The sequence below is a fragment of the Mobula hypostoma genome, chromosome 9, assembly GCF_963921235.1.
Source record: "Mobula hypostoma chromosome 9, sMobHyp1.1, whole genome shotgun sequence".
NCBI lineage: Eukaryota > Metazoa > Chordata > Chondrichthyes > Myliobatiformes > Myliobatidae > Mobula > Mobula hypostoma.
The window spans coordinates 95,161,810-95,180,711 of NC_086105.1; the positions used below are offsets into that span (position 1 = coordinate 95,161,810).

General features: G+C 41.7%; 1 protein-coding gene across 4 annotated transcripts in view; it reads left to right on the forward strand.

Annotated features, from left to right (window-relative positions):
• pfas (phosphoribosylformylglycinamidine synthase) overlaps window positions 1–18,902 on the forward strand; it is a 51,768-nt gene that overhangs the window by 25,853 nt on the left and 7,013 nt on the right. For all 4 annotated transcript variants that reach the window (XM_063058694.1, XM_063058693.1, XM_063058697.1 and 1 more), the window contains exons 16-25: window positions 2,787–2,906; window positions 6,430–6,561; window positions 6,693–6,923; window positions 13,253–13,433; window positions 15,193–15,276; window positions 15,507–15,662; window positions 15,743–15,874; window positions 16,175–16,320; window positions 16,792–17,002; window positions 17,564–17,655. In XM_063058694.1, the coding sequence (XP_062914764.1) occupies window positions 2,787–2,906; window positions 6,430–6,561; window positions 6,693–6,923; window positions 13,253–13,433; window positions 15,193–15,276; window positions 15,507–15,662; window positions 15,743–15,874; window positions 16,175–16,320; window positions 16,792–17,002; window positions 17,564–17,655 (1,485 nt within the window). The remainder of the gene's footprint in view (window positions 1–2,786; window positions 2,907–6,429; window positions 6,562–6,692; window positions 6,924–13,252; window positions 13,434–15,192; window positions 15,277–15,506; window positions 15,663–15,742; window positions 15,875–16,174; window positions 16,321–16,791; window positions 17,003–17,563; window positions 17,656–18,902) is intronic.

Consider the following 18,902-nt stretch of genomic DNA (forward strand, 5'->3'; position numbering starts at 1 on the left):
AATGTGATTTGGCACTCTTCTACAGCTTCAGATTTGTTATTTTCTTCAGTTAGCCTAACTTGGTTCCATAGAACATAGAATAGTACAGCACAGTACAGGCCCTTCGGCCCACAATGTTGTGCCAACCCTCAAATCCTGCCTCCCATGTAAGCCCCCACCTTAGATTCCTCCATATACCTGTCTAGTAGTCTCTTAAACTTCACTAATATATCTGCCTCCACCACTGACTCAGGCAGTGCATTCCACGCACCAACCACTCTCTGAGTAAAAAACCTTCCTCTAATATCCCCCTTGAACTTCCCACCCCTTACCTTAAAGCCATGTCCTCTTGTATTGAGCTGTGGTGCCCTGGGGAAGAGGCGCTGGCTATCCACTCTATCTATTCCTCTTATTATCTTGTACACCTCTATCATGTCTGCTCTCATCTTCCTTCTCTCCAAAGAGTAAAACCCTAACTCCCTTAATCTCTGATCATAATGCATACTCTCTAAACCAGGCAGCATCCTGGTAAATCTCCTCTGTACCCTTTCCACTGCTTCCACATCCTTCCTATAGTGAGGTGACCAGAACTGGACACAGTACTCCAAGTGTGGCCTAACCAGAGTTTTATAGAGCTGCATCATTACATCGCAACTCTTAAACTCTATCCCTCGACTTATGAAAGCTAACACCCCATAAGCTTTCTTAACTACCCTATCCACCTGTGAGGCAACTTTCAGGGATCTGTGGACATGTACCCCGAGATCCCTCTGCTCCTCCACACTACCATGTATCCTGCCATTTACTTTGTACTCTGCCTTGGAGTTCGTCCTTCCAAGTGTACCACCTCACACTTCTCCGGTTTGAACTCCATCTGCCACTTCTCAGCCCAGTTCTGCATCCTATCAATGTCTCTCTGCAATCTTTGACAATCCTCTACACTATCTACAACACCACCAACCTTTGTGTCGTCTGCAAACTTGCCAACCCACCCTTCTACCCCCACATCCAGGTCATTAATAAAAATCACAAAAAGTAGAGGTCCCAGAACAGATTCTTGTGGGACACCACTAGTCACAATCTTCCAATCTGAATGTACTCCCTCCACCACCACCCTCTGCCTTCTGCAGGCAAGCCAATTCTGAATCCACCTGGCCAAACTTCCCTGGATCCCATGCCTTCTGACTTTCTGAATAAGCCTACCATGTGGAACCTTGTCAAATGCCTTACTAAAATCCATATAGATCACATCCACTGCACTGCCCTCATCTACATGCCTGGTCACCTCCTCAAAGAACTCTTATCAGGCTTGTTAGACACGATCTGCCCTTTACAAAGCCATGCTGACTGTCCCTGATCAGACCATGATTCTCTAAATGCCTGTAGATCCTATCTCTAAGAATCTTTTCCAACAGCTTTCCCACCACAGACGCAAGGCTCACTAATTACCCGAACTATCCCTACTACCTTTTTTGAACAAGGGAACATTCGCCTCCCTCCAATCCTCCGGTACCATTCCCATGGACAATGAGGACATAAAGATCCTAGCCAGAGGCTCAGCAATCTCTTCTCTCGCCTCATGGAGCAGCCTGGGGAATATTCCGTCAGGCCCCGGGGACTTATCCATCCTAATGTATTTTAACAACTCCAACACCTCCTCTCCCTTAATATCAACATGCTCCAGAACATCAACCTCAATCTGCAGGCAAGCCAATTCTGAATCCACCTGGCCAAACTTCTCTGGATCCCATGCCTTCTAACTTTCTGAATAAGCCTACCGTGTGGAACCTTGTCAAATGCCTTACTAAAATCCATATAGATCACATCCACTGCACTACCCTCATCTATATGCCTGGTCACCTCCTCAAAGAACTCTATCAGGCTTGTTAGACACTGTTCTATGTGAACAGTTTCTTGCTCAGTGGTAAATACTTTGACGTACCACACATTTTGATCTCCTAACGTACTTGTTTATTGGATTTGTGTCGGGTAATGGTACCCTTGTCTGGTCCCTCTGGGACCTGAGCTTGCTAAACTCTTGTTTCTGCTCAGCGAAGTATGCTGTTTCCTGACTCAAACTAATTCTGACTGTTGTCTTGGCAACCTTTTCTTCAAACATCCTCTTCAGTGCTGCAGTTAATGCTAGCTGTCTGTCCTATGTCTAGACATGCAGTATCCAACCGTATAAAAACTAATACAGTGTAAGGAGGTTTCATTTTCTACTTGTACATGCAAGTGTACCTTTGTTCAAAATCAGTAATATAATCAGCCATGTTTTTTAGAATTGTGTCTAAATTGTCAAAGTCTGAATATGCCCCATAAATCCAATCCTTTTATTCCTTCAAAAAAACACAGCCAAGTGTATTTCATACTGTCATCTTTGTTCAAGTCTTCCACCAAAATTCCCATTGTGGTCTCTCTCACTCTTCCCGAAAGCGACGAAACAACAGCCAAGGCTTGCTTCGTCTTCTCCAGCTCCATAACACGAGTCCATATTCCAATTTCACTTTTCCAGCTTTCGAAGACTTGCTCTCATCAAATGCTGGTGGGATTCTATAGTTGGAAGCCATCTTCTGCTACCACTGTGAACACCCAAACAGCAAGGATAGGGTTTACTTTTATTTAAACAATTTTTCTTTCAACGTCTCCCTTCAATACCTGAGGGCTGCCATCTTTACATTCTGCAATCTCCCCCCGGCCCGCCACCTTGCACACATAACAGGGGAGTACACGTGCATTCTAAATACTTGCACAGTCCAAATGAACAGAACTCAACACTTGTACAAGTAATATCTTTTATTTTCCAGATAGTGTTGGTTGATGATCGGGATATTTCAAAGAAATCGGAGTTCTCCAATGGTGAGCTGTCTACTGCTTGCCCTGTGGATCTGAAGCTAGAGTGGGTCCTGGGGAAAATGCCTCAGAAGGTGAGGAATACGGTTTTTGCAGTAAGTGGCAGCCCTTGAACTGAGAGCAAATGTTCACATCCAATTGAAGCTTTGAAAGGAGAGGCACATCAACTCTCATTATTCCCTTCTATGGATCTTGTTTTTTTTTTAATTTTTTTTGACCTTAACAAAATCTAATTAAATATTGAGTAGCAACAGGGAGAAAAATATAAAGGCAAAAGTAAACATACACAGCAGAGGTGATATGGATCTTGTTTTGTGTGAGACAATTTCAAAGCACGCTAGTTGATCATTTTGCATGATATGATATATTATCAATTTATTATCATGTTTTTCCTGAGCAAAGCTGACTGTATCCACACCGTCACCAGGATCAACTACTTCCAACGTGGGAATATTGTTCAACTGCTCCCCCTCAGCTCCTGCACTCTTGTTTTCTTTCAGTTGTGATGAAGGGTCTCAGTCATGAAATATAATTGCCTCTCTTTCACAGATGCCTCTTGATGTGAGTTTGTCCAGCATTATCTGCTTTCATCCCTCTAGTTTATACTCTCTATAAACATGAGTATCCAAATCTGTTCCTGTATCGTCCTATCCCCTTCACACTCTACTCTATATTCAATGACTTGCAATTCTGACCACATCTTGATTTTCAAATTCCAACCCTTGTTTTGTATACCTTTCTAATTACCTTCGTACCTGAGTCAGCACAGTGCTCACAGATGGACATTGATTATTCTGCTTGCAACTGTGATAAAGGCTGCATGTTTCTCTCTAATCCATTACTGAACCATGCTGATACATATTTAGTACAAGCATCATTAACTGTAACATACTCTGCACCCATCGATGTAAGACATATCAGAAAGCATCCTAAACAACAGGAATTCTGCAGATGCTGGAAATTCAATCAACACACATCAAAGTTGCTGGTGAACGCAGCAGGCCAAGCAGCATCTGTAGGAAGAGGTGCAGTCAACGTTTCAGGCCGAGACCCTTCGTCAGGACTATCGTCAGAAAGCATCCTATCCAGATGCGTCATGGCTTCGTGTGGGAACTCCTCTTCCTGAGACTGTAAAAAGCCTCAGAGTTACGGGCACAACTCAGCACATCATGGAAACCAACCTCCCCTCTCTGGACTCTGTCTACACTTCTGAATACTTTGGTAAAGCAGCCAACATTAAACCCGACCCACACCACACATTTTCTCTACTCCGATTGTGCAGAAGATACAAGATCCTGAAAGCCGTGCAACCTGGATCAAGGACAGCTTCTATCCCATTGTTAGAAGACTATTGAATGGTTCCCTGGTACAATAAGATAGACTCTTCACCTTCAAATCGATCTCACTATGACCTTGCACCGTCTGTCTACACTGCACTCTGTAACACTTGATTCTTCATTTTGTTATTATTTTCCCATGTGCTACTTCAAAGCACTGTTGTATGAAATGATTTGTAGGGATGGCACTCAAAGCAGTTTTTCCTCTGTACCTGCTACATATGACAATAATTTACCTACTTACATAATAGTAACTCCAAAACAAAACTAATTGAAAGGAAACATTGATCCGGGAACGCGCGCCTTCGTTTCGTTTTTACCTTAAGTGAGGATGTGATGTGGCGTGATGATGTACGGCATTCATGTACTTGTAACCCATAATCAATTATATAAACAACAAAGAATGCTTAAACAGTATACTCATAATAATACTAAAATATTAAATACTCAACAATCCCCCAATATAATTCTCTTTAACTTAGTCTAATCTCCCACGTTAAAATTGCAACAAGAATAAAGTCCACTGTGTGCCCTATTCCCCTTTTCATTTACTGTCTGTCATTGACCTGTCAATTTACTTTCAATCCTCCCCAAGCACATTTGTGGAATGGTACTCATTCTTTGGGCTGGCCAGTAGTGTAGTGGCATCAGCACTGAACTTCCAGGCGGATGATCCTGTGTTTGAATCCGGCCGGATCCCAACCCGGGCAGCAGCAATATCTGCGCAGAAGAAAGGCCTGGCAATCTACTTCCACATCTCGCCGTGAAAACCTACACAATACATAGGGTCGCCATGAGTCAACAACACATAACTCATTCTCTAGTTGATATGCCGTGCACATCCGTGTAATGCTAAAACACCCGGCATTCTTCACTCCAATGCATTAATATATCAAGCATATTCACAAAAACTCAAGCAGTCAGCACTCCTCACTACGTCGGATCTGGAGTGCCAATTACTTCATTCCCCTTTACATCTGTATACTTTAAATGACATTAAGCAATCTTGAATCTTAACCAGTTGATAGAAATGGGTATCCTGAAAATGGTCCAACTCTCACTATGACATGCTGTTTAAAGGCTGCACAGTGAATGCCCCTCACTAGTACACTGATATAGCACATACAGTATTTCACTGACGTTGGAGAGGGTTCAGAGGAGGTTCATGAGGATGATCTGGGAATTAAAGGGTTATCCTATAGCAGTGATTGAAGGCTCTGGGCTTGCTTTAAGATGGAGAATTGGTGGGGGGGGGGTGGATCTGATTGAAACGTATCAAACGTTGAAAGGTCTAGATAGAGTAGATGTGAAGAAAATGTTTCCTTTGGTGGGGGAAATCTCTCTCAAAATAGAGGGGTGTCCATTTAGAACAGAGATGAGGAATTCAGAAGCTGCTAAATCTGTGGAATTCATTACCACAGGCAACTGTGGAGGCCATGTTGATAGATTCTTGATTAATCAGAACAGGAAAGGTTAAGGGGAGAAGGCAAGAGAATGGAGTTGAAGGAAGTGGATGATGAAATGGCAGAGCAGACTCGATGGGCTGAATGGCCTAAGTCTGCTCCTATACCTTTATAATATTCCCCTCATACTTCACTTTAATGTGCCCTATTACCTCACTGATAGCCACGTGAATATCTCAACCTTTAATGTATCCTGTACAGATCACTGTAATACTGATGTATACTTTGCACCTCAATGCCGAATACTCTGCATATCTCACTAACCCTTAATGTTATCCACCCCTCACAATCAGACACTGACAGTCTACCTGCAGCATAGTAGGGTGATGTTTGGCCCAGCAACTCTGCACCAGCCCTGAGGCTTCCCATTGGTCCTATCTCCCCCATGAATTCCTGTTCTCTCTCAAGTGACTATCAACTGCACATTCCTCACCGATCTGTGCCCACCCACCCCCCCCAGCCAATTCCTGTGCCACCCTCCTACGCTAGGGATAGTTTGCAGTGGCCAGTTACCCTACCAGAGCATACTGTATATGAGATGTGGGAGGAGACTGCAGCAATTGCAGTACGCTCACAGAATCAGAAAAGAATGTGCCGGTTCCACACAGGAAAGGCCATTTGCATGGTAATACCTTACTATAACACTCAAATGTATGCACTCTTCCAGTAACTGCTGAAAGAAGCCTCACCTCCGCTGAACATTTGATGAATTCCACATCCATCGCTGCAACTCTTGCTGACTCAGGTGTTAATTGGTTACAAATTTCATGCATCATCTTTAATTCAATGTTTTACAGGAGTTCATTTTAAATCGGAAGAAGCCCAGTCTTCAGCCCCTGACCCTACCAGCCAGCCTGAGTGTGAGGGAAGCCCTGAGCCGTGTACTGCGACTGCCGGCGGTGGCCAGCAAACGATACCTGACTAATAAGGTGAGATGGGGAAGATACAGGAAAAGAGAACGAAACCATAACAAGGTCGGATGCCGAGGTAATGTGGGACAAGAGCATGTGAAGTGTTTGAAATGGCTACCATTGGTTAAGTACAGTCTACTCTTCGACAGGTGGACCGTTCGGTGACGGGTCTGGTAGCCCAGCAACAGTGTGTAGGACCACTCCACACTCCTCTCGCTGATGTGGCCGTCATTGCCCTGTCTTACTTTGATACTGTGGGAGCTGCCACGGCAATCGGAGAGCAGCCCATCAAAGGTCTGGTCAACCCTGGGGCTGGAGCCCGAATGGCTGTCGGGGAGGCTCTGACTAACCTGGTGTTTGCCCGTGTGACCGACCTCAAAGTAAGTGATGACAGTGGGTTTGTCCACAGCTTGCGGACTTCTCCAACCTCCCCTCCCTCACCTACGGCTCACAGGCGCTCTTTGTTAATAGAACATGAAACAGAACCAGAATCAGGTTTAATATCACTGGCATGTCATGAGATTTGTTAACTTGGCTGTACAATGCAATACATGATAAATATAGAAAAACATTGGTTAATTACAGTATGTATATATGTATGTTAAAAATAATAATTTTAAAAAGTGAGGTAATTCACTGTCCATTTAGGAATCAGATGGCAGAGGGGAAGAAGCTGTTCCTGAATCATGAGTATGCCTTCAGGCTTCTGTATCTCCTTCCTAATGGATGTACACAGGAGAGCATGTCCTGGGTGATGGGGTCCTTAATAATGGACGCTGCCTTGTTCCAAAGTACCGCTTTGGAGCGGGCCCTTCAGCTGACAAATTTGTGCTGAACATGATACCAAATTATACTAAATCTCTTCTGTCTGAACATGATCTACAGTATATCCCCCTCCATTCTCTATCCAAAATATCTTAAATGCCATAATTAAATCTGCTTCTACCACCACCTCCAGCAGCCTGCTCCATGCATCTTAACACTTTCAGTAAAAAGGAAACCATGCCCTACGCATCTCTCTTGGATTTTCCTCTTCTTATCTTGAATGTATGCCCACTCATTTGATCATTTACCCTGGGAGAAAGATTCTGTCTACCCTATTTGTGTCTTTTGAGCTTATAAACTTCTGGCAGGTTTTCCCTCTGCCTCCACTCTAAAGAAAACAAGTTTGTTCAACTTCTCCTCATCACAAATACATTTTAATCTAGAATGCATTCTTGTAAACCTCTTCTGCACTTTCTCCTTTCTTTTCTTTTTAAATCTTTTTATTGAATAAGTATACAAAAAGGTAAGCCATATAGGCACTAATACACTGTTAGAATATAATAAAATTACAGAAGATATTAATACAAAAAAAATACTACAAACAATGTAATTTAAACATAACGTACCAAGGTAACATAATAGTATACTAATTTTTATATATATATCAATAGAGAAAAGGAAAAAAAACCCACCGTGCAACTAACTAAAAGCAAAGCAAAGCAATGGGCTAACTTGAAACCAAACAGAGTTAAAAAACTTAAAATCACGTCCTCAATCCCGACCTCCATTAAAAACAGTAAAAAAAAAACCAAGAAGGGTATATATTACATTAAATGAAAATATTGAATAAAAGATCTCCAGGTCTGTTCAAATTTAAATGAGGAGTCATAAAGATTGCTTCTAATTTTCTCTAAATTCAAGCATAATATCGTCTGAGAAAACCAAAAAAAGGTAGATGGAGCATTGAGCTCTTTCCAATGTTGTAAGATACATCTTTTCGCCATTAAAGTAAGAAATGCAATCATTCTATGGGCTGAAGGGGAAAGATTACTGGAAATTTTAGGTAGTCCAAAGATAGCAGTAATAGGATGAGGAGAGATATCTATATTCAATACCTTGGAAATAATATTAAAAATGTCTCTCCAAAAAGTTTCCAGAGTAGGGCAAGACCAAAACATATGAGTTAAAGAGGCTATCTGCCCCGGACATCTATCACAAAAAGGATTAATATGAGAATAAAAGTGCACTAATTTATCTTTGGACATATGTGCTCTATGAACAACTTTAAATTGAATTAGGGAATGTTTAGCACAGATAGAGGAAGTATTGACTAATTGTAAAATCTGCCCCCAGTCATCCACAGAATTGATAAACCCCAATTCCTGTTCCCAATCTACCCTAATCTTATCAAATGGAGCTTTCCTAAGTTTCATAATAATATTATAAATCATAGCCAATGCACCTTTCTGACATGGATTAAGGTTAATTATAGTATCTAAAATGTATGTAGGAGGAAGCATTGGAAAGGAAGAAAGTATGGTACTTAGGAAATTTCTAACTTGTAAATATCTAAAAAAAAATGTATTCTTGATAAGTTATATTTATTAGATAATTGATCAAAAGACATAAGGGAACCATCTAAAAATAAATCCAAAAACCGTGAAATACCCTTAGTCTTCCAAATTTGAAAAGCACGATCCGTAAAAGAGAGAGGAAAAAATATGTTACCTAAAATAGGAATCGCTAACCCAAATTGATTAAGATCAAAAAACTTTCTGAATTGAAACCAAATACGTAAGGTATATTTAACTATCGGGTTAGACACCTGTTTAAGGCGTTTCAAATCAAAAGGAAGAGAGGAGCCTAAAATAGAGCCAAGTGTATAACCCTGAACAGATTGTAATTCCAATGCTACCCATTTAGGAATGGATAGTATATCCTGGTCAAGTAACCAGAATTTCATATGTCGAATATTAATTGCCCAATAATAAAATCTAAAATTAGGTAATGCTAAGCCTCCATCTCTCTTAGCTTTCTGTAAATGTATTTTACCCAGTCTCGGGTTTTTATTTTGCCAAATAAATGAAGAAATTTTAGAGTCGACTTTGTCAAAAAAAAGATTTTGGAACAAAGATTGGTAATGCTTGAAATATATATAAAAATTTTGGCAAAAAAAACATCTTAATTGCATTAATACGACCAATCAAAGTTAAATATAAAGGAAACCATTTAGATGAAAGTTGAATAATATGGTCTATTAACGGTAAAAAGTTAATCTTAAATAAATCTTTGTATTTACAAGTAATTTTAATCCCAAGATATGAAAAATAATTATTAATCAATTTAAATGGAAAGTTATGATATAAGGGAAGTTGTTTATTAATCGGAAAGAGTTCACTCTTACTAAGATTTAATTTATAACCAGAAAAGAAACTAAATTGTGCTAATAGCTCTAAAACAGCCGGGATGGATTTTTGGGGGTGAGAAATATATAAAAGTAAGTCATCAGCATAGAGTGATATTTTATGGGACTTTAAGCCCCGAGTTATCCCAGTAATATTTGGAGATTCTCGAATGGCAATTGCAAGAGGTTCTAATGCAATATCAAATAATAAAGGATTAAGAGGACAACCTTGTCGAGTACCTCGAGAAAGAGGGAAAAAAGGTGAACTTAAAGAGTTAGTACGGACCGAGGCCACAGGAGAATGATATAACAGTTTAATCCAGGATATAAATTTCGAACTAAAATTAAACATTTCAAGCACCTTAAATAAATAAGGCCATTCTACTCTATCAAAAGCTTTCTCAGCATCTAAAGAGATAACACACTCAGGAACATTTTGTGAGGGAGTATAAACAATATTTAACAGTGTGCGAATATTATAAAAAGAGTAACGACCTTTAATAAAACCCGTTTGGTCTTCCGAAATAATAGAAGGAAGTACTTTTTCTAACCTATTTGCTAATAACTTTGTTTATATAACTCCTCAGAAGGAGCTATAACATATTTCTTATCAATTTTCTTAATCTTGTCCACAATTACCAACTCCTCCTGCTTCAGCTTCTTCCTCAAAGCAGCAGAATACGAGATAATCTGACCACGAATATAAGCTTTAAAAGTATCCCAAAGAATGTTCACAGAAATATCCTCCGTATAGTTAATTGTAAAAAAAAGATCAATCTGTTCATTCATAAAGTTAACAAAGTCCGAGTCCTGAAGCAACAGCGAATTAAAACGCCATTGTCTATTATTTTGTGTATTGGCCTGAATTTTAATAGAAAGCTTAAGTGGAGCATGATCCGAAATGGTTATAGAGTCATAATCACATTTAATCACTGAAGAAATAAGACGAGAATCAATAAAGAAATAATCAATTCTTGAATAGGAATGGTGAACATGTGAAAAAAAGGAAAAATCTTTTTCCTGAGGATGCAAAAAACGCCAAATGTCCGTCGACCCAGAATCAGAAAGGAATGAATTAATCAAAGTTGCAGATTTATTAGGTAAGGTCCGTAGAGGAGCCGAACGGTCCAAAGCTGGAGATAAACAGGTATTAAGATCTCCACCCCAGATCAATGAAAACTCATTCAAATTCGGGAACTGATTAAATAATGATTTATAAAATTCCGGACAGTCCATATTAGGAGCATAGACATTAACCAAAACTACCTTTTTATTAAATAATAGACCACTAACCAATAGAAATCTACCATTCGGATCAGAAATAATATCATGTTGTATAAAAGTAACTGAGGAGTCTATAAAAATAGAGACGCCTCGAATCTTAGCATTGGAGTTCGAATGAAACTGTTGTCCCTTCCAGAATTTGAAAAAACGTAGTCTGTCCCCCCTCCGCACATGGGTCTCTTGTAAAAATAAAATTTGTGCTTTAAGTCTCCGGAACACTTTAAAAACTTTTTTCCTTTTAATAGGATGATTAAGACCATTAGTATTCCAGGAGACAAAATTAATAATAGACTCCATAAACCCTAAAGTCAACCCGCAACAAGGAGGATTGACGATAGGCTCGACCCACGAACCCGGAAAGGGAACAGAACATACAAGAGATACCGGGAAGAAGAACGCAACCAATACTTCAATAATGTACATAGCCCAAGAAGAAAGAAACTAAAACGTGAAGCCCCTCCCACCACCCCCCACCCCATGGCCCCAAGGCTAAATCTAACACAGACCAGCCCGAAAGAAGCAAGCACTAAAACTACCCCCATGACTTCCGGTATACGCTCCCTAAAAAAAGTGTAAATATAAAAAAGATCAGCTGATTATAAAACAGTAAAAGAATAGAAAAAAAGATAACTCAATTAAAATAAACACATAACAGAATAAAAGCCAGAAAATATAAAAAAACCGCAATAAACCCCAGACCCATGAATAAACAAAACAAAAAAAAAATAAGATTATTAACATAAACTAGTTATAAAAACCTACAAAACAAAATAGATTTAAAAAAAACTACAAAATTTAAGGCCATAAAGGAAATACGTAAAATGACGATGAGGAAATAACCACCCAGAATCCCCTGGGAAAAAGAAAGAAATGACACAGTTAAAAAGGAAGTTTAGCAACCATATTAAATAATCAAAAATAAACTTTTCTGCCCAAATAGGGCAAAAAAAAAATTAAGACCGACAAATTCACAACCTCCGATCAATGGAGATAGTTAAAAAATTACAATTAAGATGTTGAAGGTGAAAATTGATCCAGATAACTCTGGGCATCCGATGGAGATTCAAAAAAACGGAGGGCTCCATCCAACGTGCGAATCCTTAGACGTGCAGGGTAAAGCAGCGCTGGTTTTAAATCCATCTTGTAGAGTTCCGACATCACAGATCTGTAACAAACCCGTTGATCCCGGATTGGTTTACTGAAATCTTCCACGAATCGGAACTTAAGATCCAGAAAATCAATGTAACCTTTAGATCGAACGAAATGAAACAGTTTCTCCTTGTCTTGAAAGTAATGAAAACGTAAAATGACATGTCTAGGTTTATCTGACCTAAGCGAGTATGATGGAACTCTGTGAACACGATCCAATAACGGTGGTTGGTCAGGAAATACAGTAGGAAATGCATCTTTTAAAAGTTGAGAAAAATACTTCATAGGGTTATCGGATTCAACAGCTTCATGCACCCCAATCATTCGAAGATTCTGCCGTTGCATTCTGGATTCTAAGTCAGAGTTTTTAAAGGTCAGAAAGTCGAGTTTCTTCTTCATTACATTAATTGTTTCTTCGATTTTCTCCATCTTGGGCTCACTTTGTTGCGTGGATTTTTGAAGATCAGATATAGCCGACCGATGTTCGGTAATAGATATTTGTCTCTTCTCAATTGAATCGGCAATTTTCTGGAAACTAGTTGAAATTTCCTCCCGAATTAGCTCCGATATAGCTTTCAAAGTCACAGGTGGTTCAGTCGGAGGGAAATCTTTCGGTCTAACCGGAGGTTTGCCGTCCTTCCCGTTTTTTCCATTCTTAGACACAGCAGACCTTAAACGCATCCGATTATCAAAGAGCCCAATTTGTTTCAAAGTATTGTAAAAGTTGATGCCTTAATGGTTAATTAACATATAGCTGATCATAAGAAGAAAAACTCAGAGGTAATGGAGCGAGTCAAGAACGCGACTTCACTCCATGAGCGCTACTGGAAGTCCCCGCCTTCTGCACTTTCCCCAAGGTCTCCAGGTCCTTTTTGTAAGGAGATGACCAGAAATGCACACACTATTCGATGTGTGGCTTTGCTGAAGTCCTTTACAGCTGCACCATAATCATGGACCCTCCTCACTCACTGCTTTCAGTCCCACCCTTCACAGACTAGCTGCCCCCACCAGTTGCCAATCCTTTTCTCCAGTCTGTACCAGCTGCTGCCTCTTCCTCCATAGCCTGTTTTTTCCGAAGTCCTTCAGTGTGTGTTCTCTCTTTGGTAGGATGTTAAGTGTAGTGGTAACTGGATGTGGCCTGCGAAGTTGCCGGGGGAGGGTGCAGCTCTGTACGATGCCTGTGAGGCCGTGTGCTGTGTGATGGCTGAACTTGGAATTGCTGTGGATGGTGGAAAGGATTCCTTGAGTATGGCTGCTCGTGTGGGTCAGGAGACCGTCAAAGCCCCGGGTAAGTAGCAAAGGTGTGCTGTGGCAGAGGCCCTTCTATCCTACATGCTCAGCAAAGCCACTTATTTGGTCCATTGACCTCGCAACGAACAATCCCTTTATCCTCTGGAGGTTCTTACAAGAACTACAGAATATTTTTATCACTTGAGATTATTTGGTCCATCTTATTTCTGCTCATTATAAGAGAGCTTCCCAGTGTTACCCAACTCAAAGCAATGGGTCCATTGCCCTGCTGGTCTCAGCTCTTGAGATCCTGTTGTAATGAGAGGGTTTCTGCCCCCACCACCCCTCTGGGCAGTGAGTTCAGGCCTATTACAACCCTATGTGTTTTTTTTACCGTAAACTGGCAGGTGTATGGTCACCATCAGTAATATTAACACTTTGTTCTAGTTATTTTTTCCCAGGCAAACAATTTTAAATTCTCCAGCTGCTGTTTCAGAATTTGAACAGTCTCTGGATCATTAGTCCAATCAACTAAATTCTGTGTCACCCTTATTTACATTTAATAATTCAACTGTGACCTCACTTTCCTTCCTTGCGCCATCAGTTTACAGGCCGTGTCATTCAGGGATTTGGGCTATATTTTCATGATTATTTGTGTTTTGTGTGTGACTATTTATACTGTGTTTTGCAACTTGGCCCAGAAGGAATGTTGTTTCATTTGGCTGCATTCATGTGTATGGTTGAATGACAATTAAACTTGTACCTTTTGTGTTAATAATCTTAACTCTTGGGATCCTGAAAACATTTCCAACAACCTGTCCTGGAACCTTTGCTGGTTAGTGTATGCACCCCCCTCCTCCATATCTCTACTGTTCTATCTGCTTCACAGCTATACCATTTGGCTCATATCCCAACTCATTTTTCTGTGTGGCACTCTTCACTTTTGCATGAGATTTCACCCCAATGTATGTTAAGAACCTATGAACTGCAACCAGTTGTTGAACATGCAGCCTTTCCTGAACCTTGACTTTGACCTTTACTTGTGTCCCATGACTGAAGAGACCAAAGTCTAATGTTCCCTTTATCAGCTCCCACCTCTTTGTATCCTGAGAGAGCACATGGCTTCTCCTACTGTTAAGTGACGAGCTGCTTCTACAGAGTGCCTGTGGTTATCACAACTGCTGCTTAAATTTGTTTGAGTTCAACATCACTTGGTTGCTTTTTTTAATATAAAAATGTTTTTAAATTGTGTACCACTTACAAAAATATGTTGCAATTATTGGTCAGAGCCACTGCACCAGCACCTTCCAACCTGTAAGGTCCATCACCAAGGAGGACAAAACCAGTAGGTGGATAGGAGTGTCACGTGCAATTTCCATTCCAAGCTGCAGACTGTCCTGCACTGGAAGTCTCACTGATCCTCCATTCCAGTTGGTTCTAAATTCAGGATCTTCCTGCCCAACAGCATTGAGGACAGGTTCACTGGAAGCACCACAGTGGTTCATCTCCTTAATGGCAATTGAGGATGTGCAAGAGATGTTAACCTTGCCAGTGGAAACCAGATCCCAGGAAAAGAATCAAAACACACAATTAAAGCAAATGAGAAGGCTGAACTTTCTCCCATTGATTCTTTCCTCCACTGGTTTCATGGCCTGCAGTATTTTGTGCCAGCCTAACTGGGGGTGGGTTCCATGAATGGATCTCCCCGTGTGGGAGGTGGGCGATCTACACAGGATCCTGCTGTTCCAGTGGAGTCTCGAAGCAGCCAAACACCAGCAGACCCACCAACTGATGCCCGTTCCTCTTCTGATTCTCAGGCTCCCTCGTGGTCTCCGTTTACGCCATGTGTCCTGACATCACCACCACTGTGACTCCTGACTTGAAAAACCCAGAGGGGCAAGGTACAGTTTTGGTCACTGTTGACAACCGAGATTGCATGGGTCGGGAGGGTGTCTACCTTGTTTGATTCAATTGGCAGGCGGGTTGTTGAATTGAGAGTACTGCAGCAGGAAGGTGTAAAATGTAATGTTGACATTGTCCATGTTTGGGGCCGTGGCTTTGTGCCAGGTCACATGTTGATGTACAGCTGTGTCGGGTTGCTGTGGCCTAATGCTGCTCTGTCCACGTTTAGGGGTGCTGCTGTATGTACCTGTTACACCTGGTCAGTATCGAATGGGAGGAAGTGCTTTGGCTCAATGCTACTCTCAGATCGGCAACTGCTGCCCAGACCTGGACAGTCCACACAATCTCAAGTCCTGCTTCGCTGTCACTCAGCAGCTGCTGGACGGTGAGTCTACGAGTCTGGAATACTTTCCCGCTTCCTTTGCAGTTCCATTGTTTCACGTTCTTAATCTTTCCTTGCCCCAGAACGATTGCTGAGTGCTGGCCATGATGTCAGTGATGGGGGATTGCTCACATGCTTGATCGAGATGGCCATCGGAGGGAACTGTGGCATTGATGTCAGCATTGAAAACAAAACTTGCCACAGTGAGACCAGCGGTAAGTTACTGCAAATTCTCAACATCTTCCCTGTTCCCAGTGACCTCCTTGTGATAGTCTAATCTCCCCGTTCCTTTATATAGACTTCCTTCCAGCAACAGCCATGACATCCTATCCACGGCTTCTGTTGGCCCCTTTGAGCCTCCGCCAGCCCACCTGACCACGTATGAACCATCTCCCTTCATTTCAAAGGTGTCTATAACCTTTCTACACTCTTCCCAACCATTCTCTGCCCCACATCTCCCAAATCCTTTGTGGCCAAACTCTCCCAGCTGACACAGATTACTCTTGTTTCCCCAGTACTTGAGCTGTTATTTTCTGAGGAGCTGGGTTTGGTGTTGGAGGTCTCAGAAGTGTCTGCCAACGAAGTGAGTTCTCGGTACAGAGCAGCGGGACTTCAGTGCTGGCGGATTGGTTCCACCATTGGACAAGGTTCCCAGAGCACAGTGAGTAACCCAGTGAGTGTGGAATGGCTGAGTTATTAGATTATCAGGAACACTGGGGTGTCTCTGTTGCCCTAGACTACAGTGAATGGTGGGGTTACCAGGTATTCTTGGGATTGGGAAATGACCAAAGTTATGAAGGACCCAGGGTATAGTGATTGAGCCTCTTGTGTTGCTATTCCTTGGTTGCTATTGTACTTCCTGTTTAATGCAGTGGATGCATTAAATTTCCACTTGTTGGAATTTGTCTGTAAAATTAGGGCGAGTCATTTATCTGCTATCTCTGGTCATGATGAGGATATTACCAGATTCTCTCAGGTCATCCCCTCTACAGTTCAATCCCACAAATGGTTTCCTGGTTGAGTCACAGATTCCACAGACCCAGCACCAATTCCTCACATCAGGGGCCGTGGGTTGAAGGGGGAATATTCCACTCCATTTGCTTCTGTGGTTTATCTCGATTTTCTTCCCCAGATTACAGTGCGAGTGAATGGAGAGGAGGTTCTCTCAGAGCAGCTGGCCACTCTCCGCTGCTGGTGGGAAGAGACCAGTTTCCAACTGGAGAGACTGCAGGCCAACCGGGCTTGTGTGGAGGAAGAGGAGAGAGGCCTGGATCATCGCATGGCTCCCAAATATACTCTGAGCTTTGAACCAGTCACCAGCCCTAGACCGTCATCTGGGTTAGGTAAATAGGTGACAACATCCTCCTGAGCCACTGCCAGTGGACACTTGTCAGATCCATGGACTATTAGGCACTCCATCAACACATAGAACTAGGAGCAGGAGTAGGTCATTTGGCCCTTCATTCTGGCTTCACCATCTGTCAATATCATAGCTGATTTATTTCAGTGCTATTTTCCAGCGTTACTCCCCATATTCCCTCAATAAACTCAAGACTGAACTTCCACAATGATTCACGGCCTTCAGCATGAAGTCATTTCTCTCGAAGGCCTGCCACATATTCAGTCATGTCAGAATTTTGAGAGTTGAAATGAGATCTTCTCTCCCCTCAGTCTCCTGAACAGAAGAAAATTTTGGCTTGGTCTACTCGGTCTCATGGCAAACCTGTCATCCTTGGAATCAGTCTAGTGAAACTGCACTGCACTCCCTCCATAGCAAGTGTATCCCCTCATAGATAGGAAGACCAAAATTGTGTACAATACAGCAAGTGTGTCTGGCCATGGCCCTGTATAATTACAGTAAAATGGCTTTATTCCTGTGCTCAAATCTTATTCTATTTTGACAGCTGAGTCTAAGCCACGAGTGGCTGTGATGCGGGAGGAAGGCAGCAACGGTGACCGGGAAATGGTGGCGTCACTTGTCATGGCTGGATTCCAGGTAAAACCTGCAGTCCTGATAAAGGCTGTTCAGCCCATTGTATCTGTGCCAGATAGAATAGATTGATCCCAGTCCCAATTCCCTTTTTATCCATATTTCTGCGGTTTACAGTTCTGCCATTGCTGCTTCAGGCCCTATCTCTATCATTTCAGGTGTCAATCCAGACCTCCATACTGGTTGAATGATTTTTTTTTATGTTCAGCCAATTTGATCCTTTCATTATTTAATTTAAATTTATCCTCTCTGGTTAATTGCTGAAGTGCTAAAGAAAGTGTGCTTGATCCAAGTATGGTCTTGGACTGCCATGATTTTTGTATTCAATTGAAACTCTACTACTTCAAAGCCATTTGCCTGCATTATCCCCATATGCTAAGATTGCCTTCATAGCCAGAAACATGTGTCAGCCTCTCACTCAATGTCACCAAAACCAAAGAGTTGATTATTGACTACCAGGAGAAGGAAACCAGTGGTCCACGAGTCAATCCTCAGCAAAGGATCAGAGTTGGAGGGTGTCAGCAACTTCCTTGGTGTTATCATTTCAGAAGATCTGGCCTGGGTCCAGCATGTAAGTGCCATTAGAAAGAAAGCACGGCAGCACCTCTACTTTCGCAGAAACTTGCCAAGATGACATGCTGAATCTAAAACTTTGACAAATTTCAAGAGCTGTGCGGTAGAGTGTACACACTGGTTGCCTCATACTGTAGTATGAAATACCAATGCCCTTGAATGGAACGTCCTACAAAAAGTAGTGGATACGGCCCAGTTCATCACAGGTAAAGCCCTCCCTACCACTAAGCACATCTACAAATGTGCACGGTCACAGGAAAGCAGCATCCACCATCCAAACCATGTTCTCTCCTCACTACTGCCATCAGGAACGAGGTACAAAAGCCTCAGAGTACACACCAGTAGGTTTAGGAAGAGTTATTACCCCTCAACCATCGGGCTCTTGACCAGAGGAGATAACTTTATTCAACTTCACTCGCCCTAACACTGAACTGTTCCCACAACCTGTGGCCTCACTTTCAAGGACTCTTCATCTCATGTTCTCTATTTATTGCTTACTTGTTCTTTATTATTTTTCTTTCTTTTTGTTTGCACAGTTGTGTTTTGCACATTAGTTGTTTATCCATCCTATTGGGTGCAGTCTTTCATTGATTCTATCGAGTTTCTTCTTTTACTGTGAATACCCACAAGAAAATGAATCTCAGGGTTTCATATGGTGACATGTATGTAGTTTGATAAAT